We start from the raw sequence: 27,566 nt of genomic DNA on the forward strand, positions 1-27,566 counted from the left end.
GAAGTGTTGGGGCAAAAAGGACATCCTTTATAAAACATTTTAATTTTGTTTTATCATCCCCGCGAATTCGACCCTAAACACGTAATTTTCCTAGCGAAATAGATACCCTTTTTTCATTATTTTTGTGTTTTTGACACCCTTATCACGTTACGTACATAACGTGCCCTATCGTGAAAAAGACATCCTTTTTACGTGTTTTTTTTTTTGTCGCGCATGGTATCCACTCGTCAATGTAAGTGCCCCCCCCCCCCCGCGGGGTTCAAACAAGGACAGAAAATGAGCTACGCCTATATTATACGAATCGCTTCATATTTATCCTCCTAAACATTCAGAATCCATGTCATATTCATCATAATCTCTAGATTTATAGAGAAAAAACAGCAAAAATATTGCTCTACAATTCTAAAAAGAAGGGTATATACATGTATATATTATTTTAATTATACGAACCAAAAGTCCAGTTTTCTGTCTTATAATTTACTGTGAAAATCACAAGAATTTGATTAAAAAAAAAATAGGTAGGCCTGTAAAAATTTTTTTTTAATCAAAAAAGAAACAAAAATAGAATGGACAAGAAAGGAAGAATATAAAAGAGAAAAGAAAACTATATTAAAAAAAAAAGAAGAAAAGAAAGGAGAAAAACAACGTAAAGGAAAACAAGTACAGGAATGTTTTATTGTTACGGGTCCTTCGGTCGTCGGCTTTACCTTATTTGGTTTAGTACGACCCCACCTTCTACACCTCGCGCAGACTCTAAATACGAAGTGTTGGGGCAAAAAGGACATCCTTTATAAAACATTTTAATTTTGTTTTATCATCCCCGCGAATTCGACCCTAAACACGTAATTTTCCTAGCGAAATAGATACCCTTTTTTCATTATTTTTGTGTTTTTGACACCCTTATCACGTTACGTACATAACGTGCCCTATCGTGAAAAAGACATCCTTTTTACGTGTTTTTTTTTGGTCGCGCATGGTATCCACTCGTCAATGTAAGTGCCCCCCCCCCCGCGGGGTTCAAACAAGGACAGAAAATGAGCTATGCCTATATTATACGAATCGCTTCATATTTATCCTCCTAAACATTCAGAATCCATGTCATATTCATCATAATCTCTAGATTTATAGAGAAAAAAACAGCAAAAATATTGCTCTACAATTCTAAAAAGAAGGGTATATACATGTATATATTATTTTAATTATACGAACCAAAAGTCCAGTTTTCTGTCTTATAATTTACTGCGAAAATCACAAGAATTTGATTTAAAAAAAAAATAGATAGGCCTGTACAATTTTTCTTTTAATTAAAAAAGAAACAAAAATAGAATGGACAAGAAAGGAAGAATATAAAAGAGAAAAGAAAAATATATTTAAAAAAAAAGAAGAAAAGAAAGGAGAAAAAAACGTAAAGGAAAAGGAAAAGTGTTTAAACAAGGACAAAAAAATGAGCTATATGCCTGTATTGTCTTGAAAATGATTTTTTTAAAATAAGATGACTGAGACACGTACTGCACTGGGCCATGTTAAACCAAGAAAAGAATATAAACCAACAAAATTCTACTTTTAGTTAACGACAGATCGACCGACTGAAATGTGGATGAAAATATTTTCTGATTCTCCCTTCTTTTCCCCCTTTTCGCGAAAGGTGCATGGATCCTCCCCTGTATAACATACCCCCACGACTCTCCCTCCTTCCACCCCCCCCCCCCCTTTGGCGAAAGCTGGATACTCCCCTGTACCCCCTCCCCCGTATCCACAAACATTATCCCAGCTGCCCGTATCCTCGTATCCACGTATCCGCGTATCTTCGTATCCATGTATCCAGTTATCAGTACGGTAGTAGTATCCACGTATCCGCGTATCCACGTATCCTCGTATCCATGTATCCAGTTATCAGTACGGTAGTAGTATCCACGTATCCGCGTATCCACGTATCTTCGTATCCATGTATCCATTTATCAGTACGGTAGTAGTATCCACGTATCCCAGTATCCACGTATCCTCGTATCCATGTGTATCCACGTATCTTAGTATCCATGTATCCGCTTTTATCTCAAAAACGTAATTTCTAAAAAAGTTAACAAGTACCGGTACGTCGTATCCGTTGTTTTCTCGTTTTAAAATCTAGAGATTTTTGTAATCGATTCATGACATTGGATTCTAAAGGTAAGCCAAAGTTTGTTCTAAAAATGTTTGACTTTGACATAAATGATATGCTTTGGATTTGTTTCCTAATACATGTAGTTTTAATGACAAATGAAATTTTGAGGCGCTTTCTTTCAAACAGATTAAAAATATATGACGAGTCTGGAGAAACGACAGTCAAGCTGATGGCAGAAACATCAGAGAATATTGTCACTGTTCCCAAGACAAATTTTGGTCTAACAGTTGTATTTTGCGAAGAAAAGTCAGATTTTGATAACCATGTCTGAATATTGTCAAAACTTGTGGAATGATTTTTAATTTTATCACATTTTTATTATAATTTTTAAGTTTAATTTTACCATCTGCTGAATTTAGAAGGTTAGGGAAATGGTTCTTCAGCCTTTTTTTTTTTACTTGCAGTTATTCATAGATCTGGGCCAGAAATCTGTCAATGGCAATTCATAACCTTGTTCATTGAATGAGTGCTTGCTGCCTAACAAAAGTTAGGCCTACCTGACGACACCGAGCTGACTCAGCTTGCGATTGCCCCAGTGCCAGCACGGACCAACAGCCTGTTCCGTGTTCGCGCTGCCGCAGAAAGCCGCGGTGCACGACAGCCCGAGGCCGCCGGAGGCGGAGTTAGAGAGACCGATAATTATTGAGGTTTTCGTATATCATTCTTCGGCCCATTCATCATTCAATTAAAACTTATCGGGAGTAATTACTTAATCCATTCATAGAAATAAGAAATATCAATAAATCTGACGGAACTTACTTAACTATAGTAGGACTTGGACAGATTTTCATTCACACTTTCTCGCCAGCTTGAGAGGTTGCATAATTTTATCAATTGTTGGGATAGTTAGCATAGTGAACAAACAACACATGTAGATATTGACAATTTGATAATCCAGTTACGGTTATTGGAATTTATTCATGAAATTATTAAATTTTAAGTCAAAATTCAATTCAAATTAAAATATAAATGTATTAAAACAATGATTAATTTCAATACTTAAATCATTAAAACAATTTTAAAAATCCTAAATAATAAAGAATCATTATAATTCTTTTATTAAAACTTTATTAAAACTAACCACGACAATCGACTCGGTATATAGTTAACTAGTTTCTAATTCTGCCGACTGTCAATATTTTGCCATATTTTGTGAATAGGCCGAGGTTCTAACGTGACTGAAACTTGAAAGTTAGCTTTTGTCAGCTGTTTTGTCACGAATCATAATGGCATCGAATGATCTATTAGAGGACAAACGAGTTGAAGATTTAGCTGCACATCTTGCAGAGACAACAGATAAGAATGTTCCAAATCTGCTGCTCGCCTTGCAAGGTATTTTTCCCTCATTCGACTCCAGTCCGACGTATTGAAAATGATGTAGGATTGAACTAGTTAGATAGCTAGGGCTCTACTCCTCTAGACTAGTCTAGCTCTACTGTCTGTACTGACTGTTTTTTATTTTGGTTGTTTTTAAAAAGAAATTTGATGAAGGCAAAGGCATCTTTTTTTGGGGGTGCACGTATGTTCATATGATATGCACTCATTTAATACGTGCGTCCATTTTCCATGCATGTAAAATATATAGACAGCTGGCAGCCGTCTGTTTCGAGGAGTTTTTCAAAAAAAAATTATTTTTAAAATTTCTCCTCGTACACAGACGGCTCGCTAGCGTGTCGCCACCATTTGGGGAGGTACAAAACTACAATGCAAATTCCCCCCAACGGGGCTCATCGATTTTTGTCTTTATTTCATAAATATATATGAAAATAAATGGACAAAAATGCGAATTAATATTCCCTCTTGTCTTGGCTTTAATTGCCAAAAACGAGGGGAAAAATAAAGGTAAAAGGAAAAAAAACAGCGACTTACCTCGGCTGTCGTGTAGCTCCTAGTTCACTCGTTCATCTGAAGTCGATATAACACACAAACATATGCCGTTGGAAGAACTTCCGGGTCAACTGCGTATCAAAACCATTGGCCAATCAGATCATCTCTTTTACGTCGGGTTTATGAAAACTAAAATTCTAGAAGTTTTTTTCCCTTTTCCTTTATCTCTTTCTTTTTTGTTTTCTCAATGTCAAAGAAACTCTTGTAACTTGTTTTCTATTCAACTTTACAACTTGAAATTATAACATCATGAACAAGGAGAATCATTCTGTCAAATTGGTTTATTTTGACGTTTTTGCTTTTTGAAGACCAAATAACTATTTGGGCTATTAACATAGAACCTTCTCTACGACTTAATGTTGGTTCGGGGTGGCTGGTCACATAATAATGAACAAGAATAGTGACAAATACTTTTAAAGGGATTGTCCGGGCTGAAAATATTTATATCTAAATAAATAGTAAAATTCACAAAGCAAAATGCTGAAAATTTCATCAAAATCGGATAACAAATAACGAAGTTATTGAATTTTAAAGCTTATGATAATAATAATCCGGTTTTTTTATATACCGCTTAATACATCGGAATGACGTGTCTAAGCGCTTTACAGATATATCATTACCCCGGTCATCGGATTCAATCAGTCATTCCCACACACAATGTGTGCACATCCTCCACTCCCTGGGGAGTATTCCAGTCAGTCGCCGGTGAGGCACACACAGTACTGGACAAGCTACAATGACTTTCACATCCTTATCAATATTTTGTGAAAACAGTTAAATGCACATCGTCATGAATATTTATTAGGTGGGCTGATGATGTCACATCTCCATTTTCCTTGTTCTTATGTTATTACATGAAATCATTAATGTTTCATTTTTTCATACATGTGTAAATTGTGTGTCTTCATTATGATGAAATAAGTTGCGGCAGTAAATAACTAATGCACTAAATCTGTTGTCAATCCAATTGTTTTAGTTCTTGGTAGAAAAAAATTTCACAAACCTAATTTCATATAATAAAATACAAAAGAACAAGTGGGGATATGACATCATCAGCCCACCTAATGAATATTCATGAAGACATGCCTAGAACTGTTTCACCGAAATAATGCAAATCTTTAAAATTCAATAACTTTGTTATTTGTTTTCCGATTTTGATCAAATTTTCAGCATTTTGCTTTGTGAATTTTACTCTATTTATTGAGATATAAATACCTCCAGCCTGGACCATCCCTTTAAGGGGATTTGCCAAACCTTAAGAGAATCATTAAAAATGATGTAAATTGAGGGTAGATGATCTAGATCTACTACTAGCTTTCCATACAAAGATAACAGAAAATTACTGAATATCTTCTTTACCTCATTTGTCACAGATATTCTTGATAGTGTTGTACCTGGCTCACAGAGGGCAGAGAAGATCAAGAAAGAGATCTGGAATTTTGAACTTCTACAGAGCGTCCTTCTTGCTCTCAAGCAGGACTTCTCTCTCATCAATGGCAAGTGGAATACTGCTGCTGCACTTGCTAAAATCTTAGCGTAAGTGACTGGGTGCTGGAGTTGATCACACATGTATCTTCAGCTTTAAAATTGGAATTGATTTTGCCTTTTTTCCCCCAACTTTTTAGTACTTGCATCATGGTCAAGGATTTATGTATGATCGGTCAATGACTCTGATAACACGTTTCATTACCTTTCTTTACACATGAGTCTAATTTCCTTACTCACAAAATCCTGAGACACAAAGTCCAAGGTACATTAGGTTTAGTTTGAAAATGATTATCAATTTAAGATTCAATGAAATTGGTTCAATTGCATTATTGTCCCTTTAAAACCCAGGTAAAATCTCAAAACATGAAGGTGGGTTGCTTACACAATACAAGAACATTGTTCACATCAGACTAACATCAATGACAGTAGTTTCTAAATTCACTGACCATCAAACAAAAGGAATCAGGAAAACATACCTTATTAATGATGGTCTGCTTTTGATATCTTCCAGTATTGATAGTAATCCTCTTTAGTTTTTGTCTCAATCAGGCATTGCTCCGTTGGTCTCGACCCGCCCGACTCCCATGAATTCCATGCTCTCTTCTTGCCCGAGGCGACCGAACGTCTCCTCATCCTCTGCCGTAACATACAGCACAGATACTGCAAGATTCCAGAAAAAACTCTGACACTCAAGGATGATCTCATCAAGAACTTCAAAGAGGTTGTGGACTCGCTGCAGTGGCTCTACAGTGGTCACTTATTTCTGACTACAAACGGCAAGTGAACAGTGTGTTTAAGGTTCAGGGGGCACATTGCTTAAAACTTACTATCATAGCAACTTTGTCATACCAATGTCACTTCCGTGGTAACGATCAAATCAAATCAAATCAAATCAAAATCAAGGATTCCATGGAAGCTGCAACAAATAGCCATGGTTATATTCAACTGGGGCCCTGATGTGGATGATGTGATTCTGGTTTAGGAAGTTATCAAGAATGTCGTAAAATTATCAGCATCCGAAATTGTGTTTGTATTGAGATTTTCCTTCAGATTTAATTGTTATGAAAAATAATGCTATTGATTTTTTTAATTTTATATTTTGCATTTCTTATTACAGTGTCACTGGTAAATTTTAGAATGCTCTCCAGAAATTCCACATGAGGACAATAATTATATTTTATATACTCATGTACAGCTTTGATGTGGAAAAGTAGTCATTGCCACTGTTAGTTCAATTTTTGATGTGCTACTGAGAGGGGATATATCAGTGATCTCATTCATATAATGTCGTGAATTGTGCACAAAGTATCTTCTCTTAGGAATAGGTGTTAACTCTAAGGCATAAGGCATATTTTGATAGGGCTTTTGAAATCATGGCACCAAAATTATAAGCCTGTTCACGGTTGTAAACTGCGCACGAGCAGAAAAAGGTCATTGGAGACAACCATGAAGGTGGCTCTCAAATTCACTGACATAAGCATTTGTGATTTGATGAATATTCATGTATTCCTTTCAAAATATTTATCACATCCAAGCTGAAGAGTAATAAATGGAGCCTTCATAATCACTGGTATTTGACAGTAGCCTAAACAATAGTCAAATGTGCCAAAGGCAGACAATAAAACAGATTTCCAAACTTTATCCCTGATGTACTATTCTAGTCACTATACAATGCCTTTTGTTCTTAGAATTTGAATACTCTACCGGTAAAGCTTACGCAACATCTCCGTTTGAAAATGATAGTGCTTATCCTAATGAAAAATCACAAAGGTCATTGGAGAAAAGTTGATCATGAGCTAACCGTGAACTGGCTTATTGAACAACCTTCCTAAGATGTTAGATCAAATACAGAATTTTCAAGATTAAAATCCAACAATGACTATTATCTATTTCAAACTCCACCATTTACATGCTTAGAGACTATTCATATAGTATTTGTATTTCAAAGAATATTATATATGTGCTCAGTTGGCCAATCTGGAGACAAAAGCAAGTTAATTTACTGATTAAATTGTTCACTTTTTGCAGTTTTGAGATCAAACTACCTCCTTCAGATGCTGATAACTGATGACAGAGAGACAAGTATTGTTCTTCTTGGAATGGTTCAGAGTGCCGTCAGGGTCAATTCGTAAGTGATCACGGAAGTGTTTCATAAAGCTGCTCGTAAGTTGCGAACCAATTTACGAACGACTGGTAAAGCCTTGCTGGTGCGAGATCAAATTTTGAATAGTTTGAAATTTCAAAAAAAAAAATATTTGTGCGTCGTGGTCTAGTGGTTCTTACTCTTGCCTTTCAAACAGAGGGTCGTGGGTTCGAATCCTAGCCATGGCGTGTTTTCCTTCAGCAAAAATTTATCCGCACTGTGCTGCACTCGACCCAGGCGAGGTAAATGGGTACCGGCAGGAAGTAATTCCTCAAGAAGCTGTGCGCATTAGAATCGGTAGACTAGCTTTGCTGGGGTAATATAGGAGCGCCTTGAGCACCTAGCAAGGTGGATACATGCGCTATACAAATCGTATGTTATTATTTATTATTATTATCAATTTTTTTTTTAAATAACTAGTATTTGAACACAGAGATTTTTTTTGTCAAGAATGAGAAAAGTTCACTCCCATTTTGAATTCAAAAAGAGGTAAAATTAGGGTCATCTCATTTAGCAGAATGAAAGGACACTGGTTTCATTTAAATCATGCATAATTTTCGAGCAGCTTTATGAAATGGCCTCCAGATTCTTCATGATACTGGTTAGAATATAATATAATAATAATAATATAGGTATATTTACCCAGGGTAGCCACTTCAGTTTCGAAAACTGTTCTACCAGCGGGCCCTGCTATTGTTATTACCCCGGCTTTAGCTGAGCTGCCTAGGCGCTCAAGCATTCAAGGAATTTTTTCCTACCGGGTACCCATTCACCTCACCTGGGTTGAGTGCAGCACTATGTGGATGAGCTTCTTGCTGAAGGAAATTACGCCATGGCTGGGATTCAAACCCACGACCCTCTGTTTTAAAGTCAGAAGACTAATCCACTGGGCCACAACGCTCCACATGATTCTAAAACATGTGATCAGTCACAAATTTCATAAGGGAAATTTCATGTCAAATTTGAGAATTTATCCTGTCAAGCACATTTTCATTTCATATTATCATCTACATCATAACTGTTTTTTTTTAACTGTACACATTCACATAATCCAGCAGTTAATTGGAAAAGTGATAGTTACATTGGGATGATTGGAGGAGGGGGGGGGGGGGTTTAACGAAGGTAAAGAGTGACTTTAAGATTAGCAACCATGGTTCTACAGAATCGCATACATTTAATAATATTTTTAAGCATTTCATGTTTTCCTTTTGAAAGATGTTTATGCTCGCGAATTATTAAAATTGTGTGCATGTAACGATCCTGAACTAAATGACTTGGAAAGCCACCTTTCTACAATGTAAAATGGTAGCCTGAATGAAACGTTACTGTATTCTACTCAAAGTCACAAATTTCATAAGGGAAATTTCATGTCAAATCTGAGAATTTATCCTGTCAAGGAATATGTAAAAGATAACCTTTAAGTCCAATTGCAGCTTAATTTTCCAATATTAAATACCTCCGATTTCAATTTCAATTATGTTCTATGTATGTATATTCCCTTCTTTCTAATGGTGTGCGTAGTTAATTTATAGTTTTGTTTATATCTGACTTCAACTATTAGTAATCATAATATTTTTCTCATGTTAATTTTACTGAGTATAATAAGATATATTTTAATTATTTTTAATATGCAGGACCCCAAGGGAGAGCAATTTTTATGTTGATTGGGCATCCTGTTGAAATATTGTTAATAAATAAATGAATAAATAAATAAAGAATATTTTCAACTCTATTTACTTCAAACAGGTTGGTCCTGAATACATTGGATGAGAAAGTGGTACACAGTTTGCTGGATGAAATCATTTTCAAATTATCCGCATTCAACGATGCTGAGATTGGAGCTGCAGCAACGAGGGCCCTTGTCAATATTGCAGATGTTCACACCCCTCTTATCAGACTGCTCTATACAAGATACAAGTAGGTAGCATTGTATATGACTGCAAATAATAAAGAGAGTGAAGCCTCGTTCAGATATGGTGCAACAGATCTTACCACTTATGCTAATAAAGGCATATTATACACTTCAAGTGTCCAAAGTTGCACAAACAGATGTCTTTGCTATTTTTGTGTAAACCTGCACAGAGTTTTTGTGTGCTTACCTTGTTAGAGAATTTGATTATTCTGGGTTTTTTTGTCATCTAACATTTTTTGGATGCCAACTATCCCATTGGACCAATGTTGAGCATTATAGAAAGTAACCTTCAAGTTTCAGGGATGCCACTTTTCCGTATTTATACGGAATTTCGGCTTTTTTCCTGCTATCTGTCTTATTTCCGTATTTCCAACTTTTCCTGTTTTCTGTGTATTAAAAAAACGGAAAGTCCTCCTTTTTTCCCCTATCTCTCCCGATTGCGATGCATGTCGATCGACCGAGTGAGAGATATTTCTCCGAGATATTTGCTTTTATACAGTACAAAATTTATAAACGCACGCACTGCATACTACGTTCATTGAGTTATGCTTTTATCAAGGCTTTCTAATTAGAATTATCGATATCCTGGCCAATCAATGCGAGTGACAAGTTCCGAACGCACGCACATAGACTAGCGCAAAGCAGCGGCACGAATCGCGGTATAATAGCGACTGGTAAATACGTCTGTAAAGATGATGACGTCATCCAAGATGGCAACTTACGATGACCAACGAAGGAATCGAGGATGACTAAGTTTTGATCATCATTTGAAAGGAATTAGCGGTAACTACGGTCTAAGGTACAATGTTTCTGAATTTTATATATTTTCTCGTAGGTTTGGATGTAATTATTTTTTTATAATGTGACATTTTATGTACCAAAAACGATCCGAAAATCGGGTTTCCGCCGAATGTTAGATCTAACGTTACTGCTGCATGCTGATACGGAACCCAGGGAGCTCCGGCCTGGAAAGCGGGCCGGAGCTCCTTGGGTTACGTATCAGCTAGCCCAGGGAGCTCGCGGGCCGGAGCTCCCTGGGTTAGCTGATACGTTGTCTTTATGTACGGGCCAACAACTCTTCAGTCTATGTATTGGTGAGTGAGCCAACGCGGTTCAGCTGAACAACCAAAATACAGAGAGACTGAAGCTTTTGGTCTAGCGTTCTATGAGAAACGCAACTAACTACCGTCAGTTTTTCAAACCTAATTGACTTCAAAGTCATCGATCACAACAAGGTAAGAAGCCACTTGGTCCTCCCCCCTCCCCTGAATTTGAGGTGGGGGCGGACCCCCCCCCCCCTCCTATTTATTTTTATTTTTTTATTTATTATTTTTTTTTTTGCTTGTCCAATTTTTTACCTGTGACATGTTTCCATCCCAAAATAAGGTGGACCCCCCTAAAAAAAATTTTCTTGGACACTGTCCCGGCCCGCGATAAGTTTCAGTATTTTTGGAGGACACCTAGTGGCATCCCTGAAGTTTGGACACCATGACTTGACTCCATGGTTTGTCAAATTTTGTAAGACATTTCTGTATGAAAAAAGGGAAGTGGTATTTATCTCAGTGATACCATGATTTTTATGCAACAGGACTCTAAACAGATTTGTGTTTTATCCCCGTTTCTCAGAGGATTGAGGCCCTTGTTAAGTCGTTGGACTGGAAGAGGATTCGGACGAGATTTGAAGAGACTTCTTGCCTTACTTGATGCCGGATCAGCTCAACAAGCCGAGCTTAATGTGAGTGGAAAATATCAAAGTCAATAGTACAGTAGATTTTGATATGTGGATTGCAGGAAGGTCAACACTGTTTAAAGTATTATGCATGATTTCAAAACAGAGCAGGAATTAATTATTTTATTTTGGGGGTATTCTTCTATTTTCGGGCTATTACTGAGTTATTAGGGGTATTCTATTGATTTAAGGGGCTACGTTTTTTGTGTAATGTTAAATCTTTTAATCTATCGTCTTATATTTGTGTGTTTTATACTAACATACCATGAGGCAAAGCTAAAGGAATGATCAGGAATTGGGAAATTCAGACCTCCTATTTTTTGTTGTTTGATGTGGAAAGTATCCCGTCCAGTATGAAAAAAGAAAAACATACATGGTCATTAAAACCATTTTATTCACTGTCTTGATAATGTTTATGTTTTCAGAGACTGCATCGAGCAGCAACCACCATTCAAGCAATATGGAGAGGATTCTTACAAAGAAAGAGATTAAAAAGAGCCAATAGAGGTCTAGCAACACTTCAGAGGTCATACAGGTTAGTACAAGATGAAGGAAAGATAGACATTGTTGTACTGTTGTAGGTCTATAATTTTGTTCATGTGATGTAATTAACAAGGCTTTATTGTTGGTTTTTCTGAAATCGTAAGATTTTATTTTTTATGAATCAATTATGCTATTTTATGCATAAGTTATACTGACCTTTATTCAACAAATTTTGTTTAATTGTTTATGAATTCTAGGTATTTCTTTGTTTTTGTCTCACCTGCATAGCAGAGTGAGACTATAGGCGCCGCTTTTCCGACGGCGGCGGCGGCGTCAACACCAAATCTTAACCTGAGGTTAAGTTTTTGAAATGACAGCATAACTTAGAAAGTATATGGACCTAGTTCATGAAACTTGGCCATAAGGTTAATCAAGTATTACTGAACATCCTGCCTGAGTTTCATGTCACATGACCAAGGTCAAAGGTCATTTAGGGTCAATGAACTTAGACCATGTTGGGGGAATCAACATCAAAATCTTAACCTAAGGTTAAGTTTTTTAAATGTCATCATAACTTAGAAAATATATGGACCTAGTTCATGAAACTTATACATAAGGTTAATCAAGTATCACTGAACATCCTGCATGAGTTTCACATCACATGACCAAGGTCAAAGGTCATTTAGGGTCAATGAACTTTGGCCGAATTGGGGGTATCTGTTGAATTACCATCATAACTTTGAAAGTTTATGGATCTGATTCATGAAACTTGGACATAATAGTAATCAAGTATTACTGAACATCCTGTGCAAGTTTCAGGTCATATGATCAAGGTCAAAGGTCATTTAGGGTCAATGAACTTTGGCCAAATTGGGGTATTTGTTGAATTACAGCCATAAATTTGAAAGTGTGTTGGTCTAGTTCATAAAACTTGGACATAATAGTAATCAAGTATCACTGAACATCCTGTGCGAGTTTCAGGTCACATGATCAAGGTCAAAGGTCATGTAAGGTCAAAGAACTTTGGCCACGTTGGGGGTATTTGTTGAATTGCCATCATATCTCTATAAGTGTATTGGTCTAGTTCATAAAACGTGGAAATAAGAGTAACCAAGTATCACTGAACATCTTGTGCGAGTTATAGTAGTTTTCAAAATCAGCACTGCTGCTATATTGAATCGTGTGATGCAGGTGAGACGGCCAGAGGCATTCCACTTGTTATTTATTTTTTTCACCAAATTTGTTGCAGTACCCTTTTGAAGTATAGTTAAGCCAATATGAATTGATTTCAGTTAATAAAAGTGAAAATTATCATATCTATATTTAATTGAGATAAGAAAAATTTATTCACGTTGACTTGTACACCAAATCATGATATTGAGCAATTTTTGGTCTGACATGCATTTATATAATGTTGCATAATTTGGGAATCGTGTACCCGGCCGTAGCAAATTTGGTGTCAAAAGATTAGTAAGTCTTGAAAGTAAGGTTTCAATGGGTAGTACCGTAAAACAAAATTTCACGGAGGAATGGTCTCACAAAATGTTGAGATGGGTTGATTCAACCTGACCCCCTGGCTGTTTTAGTGTTAAAGTAAATATTGTTTATGTGTTATTGAAAATAAATTATTAAAAAAATTGCTGTGAATCAATTTGATGACAGAGATTCTATCAATTAGTATCATGTAAACACGTTAGAGAGGTAAGAATCAAATATCTGTAATTCCTTGTTGCTATGTCAGGGCAAAGAAGGAGGAGAAGTCAAGGATCCAGGAGTATGAGAGAGAACAGAAGGAGCTGGAGCATCAGCTCCTGATGGCAAGGAGAAAAGCTATCCGAGAAACCAGACAGAAACAGCTGGACATGATCAGTGCGATGCCTCCAGGTGGGTTGATTTTGCAAGGCATGAACATTGTTCGCATCAAACTAACATCAATGACAGTAGTTTCCAAATTCACCGACCATCATACACAAAGGGAATCAGGAAAGGACGCTTTGTATGCATTGTATTTTAATCATGAAGTAGAGAAAGTAGTGCCAAAATTGTCTCATTTTCATTATATTGAAGGAGGAGCAATCGAATATGATGCAGACAACTGATATTCAACTATTATTGGGGCTAAAATAGAAAACTATGTTTGTATGCTTATACCCTTTTTTTTCTGTTTTGGATGGTTGATATGACCCTGTCCAAGAATGATGGTATTGTGTCTCAAGTGGCATTCAGAGGAAGTCTGTATTCTTGGGAGTAAGATAAAAAGATGTACTAAGTGAATACATTTTTAATAGATAATTAGACTTTCTTCTTTTGGGCATAGCCATAAAATACTAGATGAGTCTTGGTCAAATTAGATTTTGGTGTGGTCCTTGAGTATTTATCAGGGGCCCATTGTGGAAAGAGTTGCAATCAAACACAACTCCTAAAATAAAATGGAACTTGATTTTTAAATTTTGAAAAACCCACATTTGGGACTTGCATATGATTTTAAAAGTTGCGTCAAAATGCAACACTTCCTAATACGGGCCCTTAACCTTGCTGAAAGTGATGCTAATTTTTTGTAAATCTAAAAAAAAAAAATCATAATTCTATGTCTAATTTACGTTTATTGCATTTCCATGTGGTGTAAACAAGTACATAGAAATGTCTTAGATCCAATGTTCCATTCAAAACTCAGTTTTAGTAAACCATCTCTGACTATGACTATGGGTGCTTCGTGGTCTAGTGGTTCTGACTCTCGCCTTTGAAACAGGGGGTCATGGGTTCGAATCTAGCCATGGCGTGTTTTCCTTCAGCAAAAAAATTATCCACACTGTGCTGCACTCGACCCAGGTGAGGTGAATGGGTACCCGGCAGGAGTAATTCCTTGCATGCACTGAGCGCCGGTGATGGTAGCTTGAACTAAAGCCAAGGTAATAATAGCAGCGCTTTGTATCCTCTGGCAAAAAGCACTTTATAAATCCAGCTATTAATATTATTATGATGTTTCTTCTCCTTATAATTCTTTCTTTTCCAGGTGATGTCAACAAGTACCTTGAAATGTCTCAGATCCAATGTGCCATCAGAATCCAGGCAAGGTGGAGGGGGGTCCTGGAGAGACGTAAGTTGGGCCTCAGGAAAGCCACAGCTCAGCAGGTCAAGGCTGCCATCACCATCCAGAGACTTGTAAGCATGATTCATTTTAATAATAGTGGGGTTGTTGTGGTCCAGTGGTTACGAATCTCGTCTTTCAATGAGAGGGGCGTGGGTTCGAATCTCGGCCACGGCGTGTTTTCCTTCAGCAAGAAATTTATCCACATTGCCGCACTCAACCCAGGTGAGGTGAATGGGTACCCGGCAGTATTAATTCCTTGAATGCACCAAGCGCCTTTAGCAACTGGAGCTACAGCCAGGGTAATATATAGTGTGCCATTGAATAGGAAACTAGATAAATCGGCGCCTCATAAATGCTATATGTTATTATTAATAATACTGTGAAACCTGTCTGTAATTGCCACCCAAGGGAAACGCAAAATTTGACCCTTATAGACAGGTGTCCGCTATAGAGAGATTCTTTTACACCTAATCTACAGGTTATCTGTCCTAGTGGAAACGGTTTTATGGTCACCATAGGCGAGTGACTGCTATACAGAGGTAGCCATGAATACAGGTTTGCCTGTAGTAATCATTACGTCAAACCCTCGTTTGAGAGACGACTGCTTCTCAGATATCAGAAATGCGGTTGTATACCCCAGTTTAAAAAAACCTCGCTAGAGGATCCAAGATATTTCATTTCCAAGTGCTATCAACCCTGCATGGCTACGTAATTCCTGTTATCTAACTTTTCACCTACACATGCTAGCCTATGCATTGCTCCAGGGTTAAACAAAAAATGACTGCTGTGATATTACATAAGAGCAGCTCTGCTTTTAGTAGGCCATTTGGAATTAAGTTATTGTATTTGATTCTTAATCAAGTTTTCGAAGGCATATTATACTCAGAAATCTAATTATTTTCAATTTCAAACAAATAAAATCAACGCTGAAATAAGGAAACTATTAAAGAGAAGAAAAATGACTGCATGCGCTGGCGAGTTTGCAGGAATCGTCACCCTGCATATTCAAAAGAAAAAAAAGGGCACATCTAGTTACCAATAATGCGTGTAGCATTTCCATTTATTTGAATGCAGGATAAAAGAGCAATGTTGATTTAATGCCTTGCTCACGGGCATAGGTGCCGCGACCGGGGATCAAACCCCGGACTTTACATTATAGCCAGGTGCCTTAGACCACTCAGCCACAGCACCTCCATGCGTATGCAAGAAAAAAAGATAGAAAGAAAGAATGAAAGAGAAAGAAAGATAGAAAGCCAAAGGAAGGAAAGTAGGAAGAAAGAAAGAACAAATAAAAAAAAAGAAGCATGAAAGAAAGGTAAAGAAGGAAAAGAAAGAGGAAAGGAAAGGAGAATAGAAGCGTAAAAGGAGATACAGAGAGAGAGACAGAAACAGAGAATCTTTAGGAGGTGTAGAAAAGGGGGAAAGGGTGAGAGAAAAAATGAGGAAAGAAATAAAAAAAGGAAAGAAATAAAAAAAGGAAAGAAAGCTGAAAGAAGGTAGAAAGATACGTCCAGTTCGTATACAACACTTCTCGTGTGGCCCCCTGTTGTGACTGGCCAAGTTCTTGTCAGACCGATCGAGGTCAAGAAACACATGTTTAGATACTAATAGCTGGCCTTGGTTGATTAAGGTGTATCACGCTTCAAGAAAAAGAATTAATATAGTGTCAAACCAAGGAGCTTGATCAAACAGAGGTTTTTCGTCATAGTTTCTTTTGTATAATACTAGCATCATAAAATGTCTCTGAAATAGATATAAAAAGTAAAACATTTATGTTTGTAAAGTGGTCACATGACTTTCCACAGTTCAGCTTTTGCTGAATCAAATGTACTTGAGCCCCTATTTGTGATATACATATGTGACCAGGCACCACAAATTCCTTAAAAAGTTTCAACTGTTTGGTTTTCTCTCTGGATTGATCAAAATGGTTTAATTTCAAGTTTTCAGTTTTATCTGAAAAAATTTACTTTTTTCTATGTATTGTAAAATTTTATATATACCATCAGACCCATAGTGCTATTTTTGACAGTTTTAATTTAGACTCATATTTTGTATTTTCTGGATTTAGCATTGCAATTTGTTCTTTTTCCTGAAATCCAAAATATTCCCCTCCTTTGAACTTCAATAAATTATGAACTGGGTAAGCTTTTGCATGGGTCCTTCATAACAATGAACAGGATGTATTTTTTTTTAGTTTGCCAGCTTTGGGGGAAATTTGATGACTCCTAGGATTTCTAATCCCATTTTTGTCACCTTCACACAATAGTTGGAGGGGAAAGTGCTTTTTAATAGACTGGCCAACTTTAAGCCCTTGAATGACTTTTTCAGAATTAACATTCTGTGGTAGTGAACATTCTTCTCTTGTAAAGCGGGTAAACATCAGCCATTTATGGCAAGTTATACATCATTTTAAAGCTGAGAATCTCCTCTCTTAGGGTTTGTATTTAACAAAATATAATTTCTGGTGACTTTTTGTTGGCTTTGTGGTGCTTAGAAACATCTAAATTGAAGTATCTATATCTCTGCAAGTTAAAAACCAAGTGAACGCATTTAGCCATCAGACCTTTTTGTGTAGCATAAACCCTCATTGCCATAAATGAGATCTTAATAAATGCTGATGTTTGTTGGTTAGCACTGTTTACAAGTGTGCAATCTTTTAATTATTTCTTTCTTAAAAGTCAGACATAAAATCTACTCTTCATTAGCCCCCTTCCTTCATGTTCTGTGACTTTCACTGTATATTTTGAATTTTTTGCATTTTATTCTCTCAGGTAAGGAGATTTCTCAAGAAGCAAGAGGAAAGGAAGAAGGAGCCATTGCTATGGCAACCACCCCCTGGTCTGGATGACGATAGGCGGGTGGAGCTGCAGAAGATCATCGATGAGAAAAGGAATAAAGAAACGGTATGAAGAATTGCTGTGCAAGACGTTGGAACATTCAACCTTTTAACCCTATCTAGGCCGGGGTATTTTGGGAGATCATATGGCCGGGAGGGGGGTAGCACCCATGCCTCCCTTGAGATCCGGCCGTCGATCGTGCAATTCTGTATCAATTTATTTCATGCAAATTGCTATTAATTGATTATGCTAATTTATGCGTAATTAGTAGACAAAATCATACTTTTTCCTATGATTCCCTAAATAAAGCTCCAAATGTTCTAGTTTTTGGTGTAGAAACTCTTTGTGGTGTTCTTATCAAACGAACGTGAACAAAAATTGCGATATCAGATCGATTTCATATGTATTATATTGTTTTTGCAATTTCTTATGTATTTCTTTATTTTTTGGACCTTTTTTTTCTCATTAACTTTGTTGGTGACTCTTTTGAAATCATAAATAGCAAAAAATATATCCATTTAGACCAGCAAAACTAAAAATAATCATACATTTAGATTTTTGGTTGAAAACACAATTTGCATTGACTTTGTACACGAAATCACGTTTTTGAGCAATTTTTGGTCCGACATGCAGGTACAAAATGTTGCGTAATTTCGGAACCGCGTACCCGGGCGTCGCAAATTTGGTCTCAAAAGACGCGCAAGACTTGAAAGTAAAAAGTCAGCAAGCGGCGCGGTCAAAAAATTTCGCCCGGCAAAACTATTGCACGAATCGTTGAGGGAGGGGCCTCAGAGGCCTTGATAGGGTTAATCATGAAGTCTAGACCTATTCAATTTCAGTACACTATCCAAATTAAGGTAGACCAGTAGATCAGTTTGTACAATGTGGGGAGGGGTGGTTTCTGTTAGAATATGTAAGAAGAAGAAAAAATTGAAATTGCCATTAGTCAGCTGTGTTTCATTTTCAGTAATGTGCAGGGAGTATTTCATCAACATATTTCATCCTCCAAGTTGTCAGATATGACCATTGTACTTCACATTGATTGGCTGAGAAGCACAGTTCCCATGGCAACTGTTGGATAAAACATCTGATAATTCCTTTCATGAAACCCCTCCCTGTTCAGTTTGTTTTAGGCTAAAATTGAAGCAGCTGGTCATGATTGAATACATACAAAACATAACAAGGTTAACTATTTCAAAAGAAATCAGTGTTCTTCTTAAAATTATTCTTTGTTGCACAAGAGGAATATTGTCATGTTTACCTTTACCTCCAATCTGAAGTATCTGTCTTATTCAACTGTAATTTCAAAATGTTAAACACAAGTTTTAGAGGCATTTGTTTCCATTTTATCTGCTCTGTGCTATTTGATCAGTAATGGTCTGGTCAGAGAGTAAGGGTTGCCCTGCAAGCATCAATGTAAACCTCAACTTCTGCTGGTTTAAAAGTCGCAAAACTGGGTATGCAATCTTTATTTACTTGATGAAGGTAAAAAATATCTTTTATATCAGTTGGAAGTGCTCCCATGAAATCACACCCAAAGATCATATGATTTCAACATTATTATTTTATTTATTTATTTCCATTTTTTTTTGGGGGGGGAAGATTCATGAAACATCTTGTCAGTGATTCTTACTGAGAAATTTGCTCTGAGCCAATCAGATGGGAGGACTTCAGTAGTTTGTACCAAATGGTCAGTGAAAAGGTCATTAAGGTAATTATTTAAAGTTTTAGGTAGTTTCTCAATATATGCTCAGTTTGGCAATTGAGGAGGCAAGGCTTCTGATTTGATTTTTTTCCATCAATTTTCCATGAAATCAAAGACCACAAGATTTCAATACTCTTATGCTCTCTTTTTACAATTATAGCCCAAGGAACGCAGCCGGGAGGCCCAAGAAGAGCTTCATAAACAAACCCAGGAGATGCTTCTCAGGTACTTCGCATTCAGAGGAAAGCAGAGGAAGAACTACCAAAGAAGAGAAGCACTTCTTGCCTCTCTTGAAACGGATGCTGACTTGTTAACCAGTGAGTGACTCATTTTGGATAGTTCCTATTGAATATACATAAATTGAAATACCAAACTCAAGATTACATAAGGTGTCCTAAAATAAAGCATAATTACTTAATCTGTTTTCTTTGAGTTACACAGCCTCCTTCAATTCTGAAGATTCTGATATCAGAACTCAATAGGTTATTCAAGTTTATCATTGTTAAGTAGAAGACAACTTTGAAACATTAATATGGTACACTGCAATGTGTCACATTTCCAATTTTAACCCTATGACCAAAAACTATACCTTAACCCTGATCTAAACCCTAGTTATTTTTAATGAATCTTCACAAATATATGATTTCTTGACAGACAACTACTATCATTATTTAAAAACAGCAGAAAACCACACAAGTAGATTTCCAAATACGACCCCCATCATTTAATTCAAAGAAAGAATAGAAAGTTGCATTTGTGTTAATGGTAGTGTAGTATGTTTATAGTGTGAAGTTATGCTTTATGCATTGCATTTAGCTTTATTTCAGACAGGTGCAATAAAGCTCGACAATAAAGTTCAGTATTGTGTATAAAAGGAAAAGGGATAGTTTATCCTGCCTGCGCCACATTTTTTAAATACAAGGTGTCTAAAACCTGTTGTCCAATCAGATTATTTTTAAATAATTTGGCACAAAAGTACTTCGTCAAAAGTTGCCTAGACACAACTCCTGACACCATTATGTACTCTCTGACATGCAGCATCGCTTAACATCATAATGAAAACATAGTAATGCCACAAGTTTTTCCGCACATCTTCAGCTATATTTGAGAAGTGAAGAGTGTATTGCACTTTACTAGCAGAGGTGATGCCATTTGTCTCGCCATGTTTGGACACTGAAAGATGTTGTTCAGCTTCGTCTTGCCACATGAAGCTTAGTTTCATCTGCAAGAAATTTCACACAGGTAAATCTGTTGATGATCTGTTGATATTGACTTGGATTTATCCTCGTGTCTGAAATTCGATTATCTTTCACCACTCACTCGTTCATCCTTATAGTATACATCCATTATCTTTATTTTGTTTTTTAGATGCACCAAAATTGGACGATGCAAGCAATCGTGACGTCTACACCTTTACCAGTCATTCGGCACCAATCGCCGCTAAGGCTCTATCCAATCACCGAGAGGAACTCCTACTCCTCAGGCAACCATGGTGGAGGAAACTCCATATAGAAGAGAAAACCGACGATGAAATTGCAGAAGAATATGACACAGAATTCAAGATCCTTTAAGAGTTTTGAGGGATTTTTATTTGCATTTTTTTCATACAAAATAATCAGTACTTATCTATGTACCTTGAAACTTTTCACCTTGATATTAATGATGATGATATTCCACTTTGGCAAAAATTATCAGTATTTGCACATGATTGAATACCTTGAGATTGTCCAAGTGATGTATAAATGGATTTTATGCTTCAATGCTTTAAAATCGTAAATTATTAACACATTTCATGATTACAGTGGAAGATAAATCTGTAGAATTTACATGTAAAAGAATAGTGTCTTTGGTTTAAAGAGGTCTCTGAAATATACTAGTTTTCCAAGTAATGTAGGTAACCTTGGGTAATATTACCCACTTCAGGGGCCCGTTTCATAAAGGACTTGCAACTGTTGTAACTTTGCCATTACTATGGTAACAGGGCTCAGCAGCCAATCATAATCAAGGTTTCCATGGTAGTTGCCATAATGGCAAAGTTACAACAGTTGCAAGTCCTTTATGAAACGGGCCCCAGTTATATGAATGCTTCACCAGTGAGTCGTGCATAACCTATCAAACAACTATGCTCCTGAAACTAGTCTATTCTCTATGTGGAGAAAAAAAAATTGTATTACAGACAAATGGTTGTTTACAATGTGGAGTCTCTTGTAAATAAGAAATATATTTATTTGTATAAAGCCAGAAGGGGTAGTGGTGGGGGGGGGGGAGGCGAGCACTCTTCATATGTGCCCCATTTGTACACTAAAATTTTGATTCCAATGCATGTAATGGCATTTTCTCTTTTTGAGCAAAATGAGATGGAGCACAATTCCAGCACTTGTTTTTATTCTCTTTTGGTTGCTCTGGCCCCTTTGATCCATTCCCGGAACATACCATGTCAATGGTGGAGTGCCCCCCCTCCCCCACCCCCACTTTCCCAGGTTTAGAGTACTATAAAAACATTCCATATTATTATTTTTTAATTATTTGTGGAGCCGAATTTGCCAAAAATTAAAAAAAAATAATATTCATTAAATGATGTCAAAAATAATTTTGAAGTTTACTTATTTTGTTATTTGTTCTTTTGTACATTCTATTTACCGTGATGATATAATGACCCAAAATATTAAAATCTGACACAGTTAAGTATGACAAAGTCTTCTACAATTCAAATGCATTGGCTAAGTGGGGGCAATTTTTCTGATCAGAGCATGCTTATTTTCTATGTGTTCCAACTTTCAAGTCAAATAAACAAATGTAGTCCACAAAGAGATCATTGGTGAACTGAGTTGCTAAGGCAAGCAATACAATACAACCAAAGTTGTTTATATTACAAGATACCATTAAATCATGCGGGGAACAGGCCTTTGCTCGTGCAGGGCCTAATCTGTGGAATTCTCTTCCACAGAGTTTGAAAACCCAGACTTCAGCAACCACCTTCAAGGGCAACCTGAAGACATACATGTACCTGTTTAAGAGTGCTCTTGGTCTGCTCTTTGATAGACATATTGTTGAGACATGTATTATAAGTAAATAGCTTTTGTTGTTGTTCTGCTCTGAAGCACCTTGAGCATCTAATCAAGATGGAAAGTGCGCTATACAAATCTCATGTATTATTATTATTATTATAACATTATATTTCAGAGATGTAATTGTAATTGTAAATGTAATTCCTCTTTGCACGTTGCAAGCCAAGATGAAAAGTAATAGTTATAAAAACTTTTAGAAAATGCCTTGCATATAATACTGCCTTATGCTGCAGTCACCTTTCCCCTATGGTGGCCGTATGGCGAAAACAGCCGTTTTATTCCCTTTTTATTCAAACCACCTGTATGTAGCTGGTACAAAAAATGTTAAAACGGCCGTTTTCGACGCGCCGTAGGGAAAATGTGACTGAGGTATTATCATCTGTTTGCAATAGATTCTGAAGCAGCTCACAGTTCACTTAAAAACGGATGACATTTGCCTCCACAATTTAACACATTGAGGCCTACGCTTGAGATAAGGCTACAGTTTAAATGAAATAGGTATGTGTACAGCTCTCAGGCTAAAGACTTCTTACAAATAAAAGTAATGCAACAATATCAACATCTAAAGTAAAGCTACTACTATACTTCTAATCTTTCTACTACTATTAATATGTTACACGACATATGATCTCATGATTTAAATTCTTAAGGAATGTACACAATACAGTTGGTTCACACAAATTACAATTATTTTAACTCGTAATAACGATGACGAACAAATTTGGATGCCAGTCAGTCAATCACACATACAGTAATACAAAAAAAATTGCATGAAATATAAAGTCATAACTTGAGTTGGTCATTTAGCAGTGTCATTTGGCACCATTGAATATACTGGTAGATCCTGAATAATACATTTCATCTTTCATCTTGCGTGTATTGAGGTTTTACTGGTATAGCTCAAAACACTTTCCCTCTTTGTTCAAACAAATACATATCTGCCAAAAATATTACTTCTGACAACATCCACTTTCATATTAAGTGCAAACTGGCCTCTATTTACTTAGATACTTCATGAGATCAAGATCCTTCAAGGTCTTTTCAGCGATGGCTTGCCATCCCTTATTGGCAGCCGGGTTGATAGGGCTGGGATGCATCATGCTAACGACCCTCACCCCTTCCACCCCTCCCTTGTCCAAGGCCTTCTTGGTTCTATCCTCGGCAAACTTCCCGATCCCCACCACCACCTTCACCTCCAGCAGTTTGATCAGCCTACACAGGAAGTCATCACAGACTTCAATCAGAGGATTACGCATCTCCACCTTCATGGACGGAGGGGTGACGTTCTTGCTTGTCGACGTCATAAACACAAGAGGACAGTGGTTGTACACAAAACACTCCTTGAAGAAGTTCTCCGGAGAGCCGCACAAATCCTGCCACAGTTTCCAGAAGCGCTGTCCACTGACCTCACTTCGGTTGCAATCAAGTCCAACAATGATTCGCTTGGGGTGTTCCTTTGGTGGTTTGCCAACGTTTCCTGTAATCTTCATCCAGTCTTTAACATAGTTGGTTTCTCCAAATGGCACCTATTAATTAAAAACAGAAGACGTTTGACACAAAAAAATAATATAAAACAAATGAAAAGAAACACATGACCCAAATTCAACTAAATCTTTTTATTTCAATTAAATTGTGTCCCTATGCACCAATTTATTCATTTTTTTTTCAGAAATGGAATGCTACATTGTGACACATTTTTGTAAATTCAGGTCTACTATATTTCACCTTTTCACATCTTTTGACATCAAGTTATGATAAATGAAATAGCTTTGACTTTGTAAATCATTCATTAAAAGAGAGATCACAGATATGCATTGAGATCAACTGATTGTTTTCAAATTCATATTTTTATTCCTTTTACAATTTTCTAAAATTATAAATTACTCATCAAAATCTAAATTATATTAAAAACAGATTTGCAACTTTAACCTCAGATGTGCCAAGATAAGTCAAGTGTGATATGAAATTATTTTTTCGTTATAATAGCTTACTACAATATCTGTTTCACAGGAAAGTTATACTACATTATATTTTATGTATTGAGTATAAAAGAAAAGAAAAAAGGATTGAAGATTCATGTAGAAAAAACATGTTTAAACTTTAAATCTACAAATCTTACTCACCCCATTTTGTGCCATCCCAAATGGGCCAGGATTCATTCCCAGGAAGAGCACCGACTTGGTCGAGTTGCCATACTTTCTGATGAAGCAGTCGTGCGTCTCCTTTGCATACACCACAGGATTGTAGATATAACTCACTGGATCACCAAACTTGAGCTTGTCCAGTTCTTCAACCATCTCCTCCATCAAAGAGATGAACTTTTCTGCCATGCTTGCCTTGTCTCCACTGGCCCGAGTTGCCCCAGAGTTTGAGGAATTCATAGAAGACCGAGTTGTAGGCAAGTTTGTTGCTGGTTGTGGCTGAGATGCAGGGGCATCTTGCAATGGCTCAGCTACCTTCAACTTTTTGCGAGGCATTCTGAATCTATTAAGTTAAAGAGGAAAATGTGATAGATAAAATTTTGCAAATTAAGACGTACGATATTTTATAGTATTACTAGGTCATTTATTTCTTTCACAAAACATTCATAAACGTGGTAGTTAAAAAAAAAAGATAAAAAAATAGATTGTCAACATAGCATGGATTGAACTTAATTGAAATAGTTACATAAATTCCTGTCATTTACACAAGTGTAAGATTCCGGACACAAAAGTTACACAAAATTTACATTTTAAGATTGAGGATCGATACCTTAAAAAAGCTGGGCTTGTCAAGACAAGGCCACAAATTAGGATATGATGCGTGTATAAAGATATGTTTCAAATAACTTAAATAAGACTACAAAACTAAATCTACAAATGGAAAGAAAAAGAAAGAAGGAAAAACAAACAGAAATTTATAAAAGAAGGAAAGAACTTATGTACAGAATGAAAACGACAGCAATGAAAAGATGAAATCATGATCACTCCTGAAATTATCTCAATCATATTAATTCAAATGAAATAATATAATTTAAATTAAACACACTTATAGCCTTAGAAACATAATGTATTAAGTGCTATATAAATGCAACTAGGCTTATTATTATTATCAAATAAATGGACCAGTACCAGCCACAATCTGAGATAGATCTAGGCTTAACGTTAGACTCTAGTCTAGCTGTTAGATTCATAGATCTAACGTAGACTAAGTCTAGAGTCATTAAAGTTAGACCCAATTTTTTATCGGTTAACGTTATTCTGTTTTATCTGAAACCTGAAAGTAGACCTATAGGCCGGTATTCTGAAGTTGGGTTTAACTTAGACCATGGTCTAACTGTGTGCTAAAATTATGGGAAGCCAAATTTTTCAAAGTTTTGCTTACAGTGAATGCTTCTCATGTTTACTGTGCTCTAAATTCTTTAATGGTGAAGACAACTGTCATACTTACCCTTCCCAGCAGGCAGTTAATGTTTTGGGAGTCAAATGAGCTGATACATTTTAACCACAACTTAAACCAGAGTTTAAAGGGGAATGAAACCCTTGCATGAAACAAGTGGGCTTGTGTGGAAAGAGAAAAATCAAAGAATAAGATCAAAGAAAGTTTGAGAAAAATCGGACAAATAATGAGAAAGCCTGAGCATTTGAATATCGGATCACTAATCCAGTATGGAGATCCTCCAATTGGCAATGCGACATATATGTGTGATGTCACGTACATGTGAACAACTTTCCATTTAATGATAGCAGAATACCCCCAAAATGTATCTTTTTGCTCTTTCTTATGGTGATACAATTACAAACTCTTTATCCATAATAACATATTCTTTGAAAATCTGTATTACAAGCCCTCCTATAGAAAAAATTAATGATCTACTGATAGATGTGATAAAAGAGGCCTTTTTTAGTGAAATATACACAAAAGCAATGGGAAAGTTGTTCACATGTGATATCACACATCTTTCGCATTGCCAATCGGAGGATCTGCATTACAATAAGGATCTAAACTTCAAATGCTCATACTCATAGCTTTCTTATTATTCATTAAATTTTTTCTCAAACTTTCGTTGATCTATTTCTTTGATTTTTCTATTTTCAAACAAGCTATCTTGTTCGAAATATTTCATTTTCCTTTAAATTAAACCAGACTTCAGAATACAGGCCCTAGACTAGAGTCTAAAGTGGCCTTATCCTGAAATAAGTCACCTCGTGTGTGTGCGCTCATTGTGTACAAAGTCAATGGGAGATGAAAGAAGTCACCTCCGGCTCCGCTGACGAAATGAACGGCAGCTAGTGAATGGAGTGGTGACTTAAACCAGGCCTGCCTCTATGGCTCTAAAGTTAATCTTTTTATTCAGTGTTCCATATATCAAATGTACATTTTCAAATATAAGTCTGATATCATCACACTTCCTGTACACTGCACTTTGGGTCACCAACTTAGACCTCAATCTCTACACAAATATGCCCATATGGGACTGGAGTGAACTACCCTGTCCACATGATGCAGCCTAGCCTAACTTTGGGGGCAAAGTCGAGAGTATTTTGTCATGTGTTTGGGCCATTAATTGCGAGTTAAATCACATAAAAAATATCAGAAAACGAAATGAATCAAATAAAAAAATCCAAAAGGCCTGAGAGGGGATCGAACCCTCGATCTTCTGTTTACGAGACAGACGCCTTACCACTTGGCCACCAGGCCGCCACATCGCACTGGGTGGATTTATAAGAATTGAAGTAAACACAGGCACCTAACTTCCAATAATTCCGAAAATGACGAGAAATATCATTATTCTAAGTTTCTTTTCGATTTCTAAATAATCGATATAATACCTTGACACGGCAAAAGGCTATTTCAGGCACTAAATGTCAAATATTTGTCTCCTCATCGGTGAAACTCTCAAATAAATTGCAAAATGTGAAAACCAGTGTTGTTCTCGTTCAAGTATAGTTTTCTAACAGATCAGTAGAAAAGTAATTTCTTACTAAATAAGAATAAATTAGACCAACAAATTATTTGAAAATAATTTTTAAAATTTTTATTTTCTTATCGGTTTTTATAAAAAAACAAGAACAAAAATATA

At 36.4% G+C, this 27,566-nt stretch overlaps 2 protein-coding genes and 1 non-coding gene across 5 annotated transcripts; 1 reads left to right on the plus strand and 2 right to left on the minus strand.

Annotated features, from left to right (window-relative positions):
* Positions 1 to 3,246: 3,246 nt before the first annotated feature.
* LOC129255970 (IQ calmodulin-binding motif-containing protein 1-like) lies at positions 3,247 to 22,018 on the plus strand. Of its 2 annotated transcripts, XR_010292883.1 has the most exons (13): positions 3,247 to 3,493; positions 5,422 to 5,584; positions 6,086 to 6,312; positions 7,565 to 7,664; positions 9,426 to 9,596; positions 11,218 to 11,326; positions 11,746 to 11,855; positions 13,545 to 13,687; positions 14,817 to 14,965; positions 17,666 to 17,797; positions 19,597 to 19,753; positions 20,805 to 21,276; positions 21,482 to 22,018. XR_010292883.1 is itself a non-coding variant. In XM_064096235.1 (12 exons), the coding sequence occupies exons 1-12, from the start codon at positions 3,388 to 3,390 to the stop codon at positions 21,005 to 21,007; spliced, it is 1,770 nt and encodes a 589-aa protein (XP_063952305.1). In that variant the 5' UTR covers positions 3,247 to 3,387; the 3' UTR covers positions 21,008 to 22,018. The 2 variants fall into 2 exon arrangements, 1 of the variants encoding a protein (XP_063952305.1); XM_064096235.1 differs by having other exon boundaries at positions 20,805 to 22,018.
* On the minus strand, positions 21,003 to 27,458 carry LOC129257918 (single-strand selective monofunctional uracil DNA glycosylase-like). 2 transcript variants are annotated; one of them, XM_064096236.1, is made up of 3 exons: positions 27,316 to 27,458; positions 24,628 to 24,988; positions 21,003 to 24,030 (listed from the first exon to the last, which is right to left on the minus strand). In XM_064096236.1, the coding sequence occupies exons 2-3, from the start codon at positions 24,979 to 24,981 to the stop codon at positions 23,500 to 23,502; spliced, it is 885 nt and encodes a 294-aa protein (XP_063952306.1). In that variant the 5' UTR covers positions 24,982 to 24,988; positions 27,316 to 27,458; the 3' UTR covers positions 21,003 to 23,499. The 2 variants fall into 2 exon arrangements, with proteins under 2 accessions (XP_063952306.1, XP_063952307.1); XM_064096237.1 differs by having other exon boundaries at positions 27,168 to 27,447.
* On the minus strand, positions 27,113 to 27,184 carry TRNAT-CGU (transfer RNA threonine (anticodon CGU)). The gene has a single exon. It is a non-coding gene; the product is annotated as a tRNA-Thr (tRNA).
* Positions 27,459 to 27,566: the final 108 nt, after the last annotated feature.

The sequence above is a fragment of the Lytechinus pictus genome, chromosome 3 (genome assembly GCF_037042905.1).
Source record: "Lytechinus pictus isolate F3 Inbred chromosome 3, Lp3.0, whole genome shotgun sequence".
Classification (NCBI taxonomy): Eukaryota; Metazoa; Echinodermata; class Echinoidea; order Temnopleuroida; family Toxopneustidae; genus Lytechinus; species Lytechinus pictus.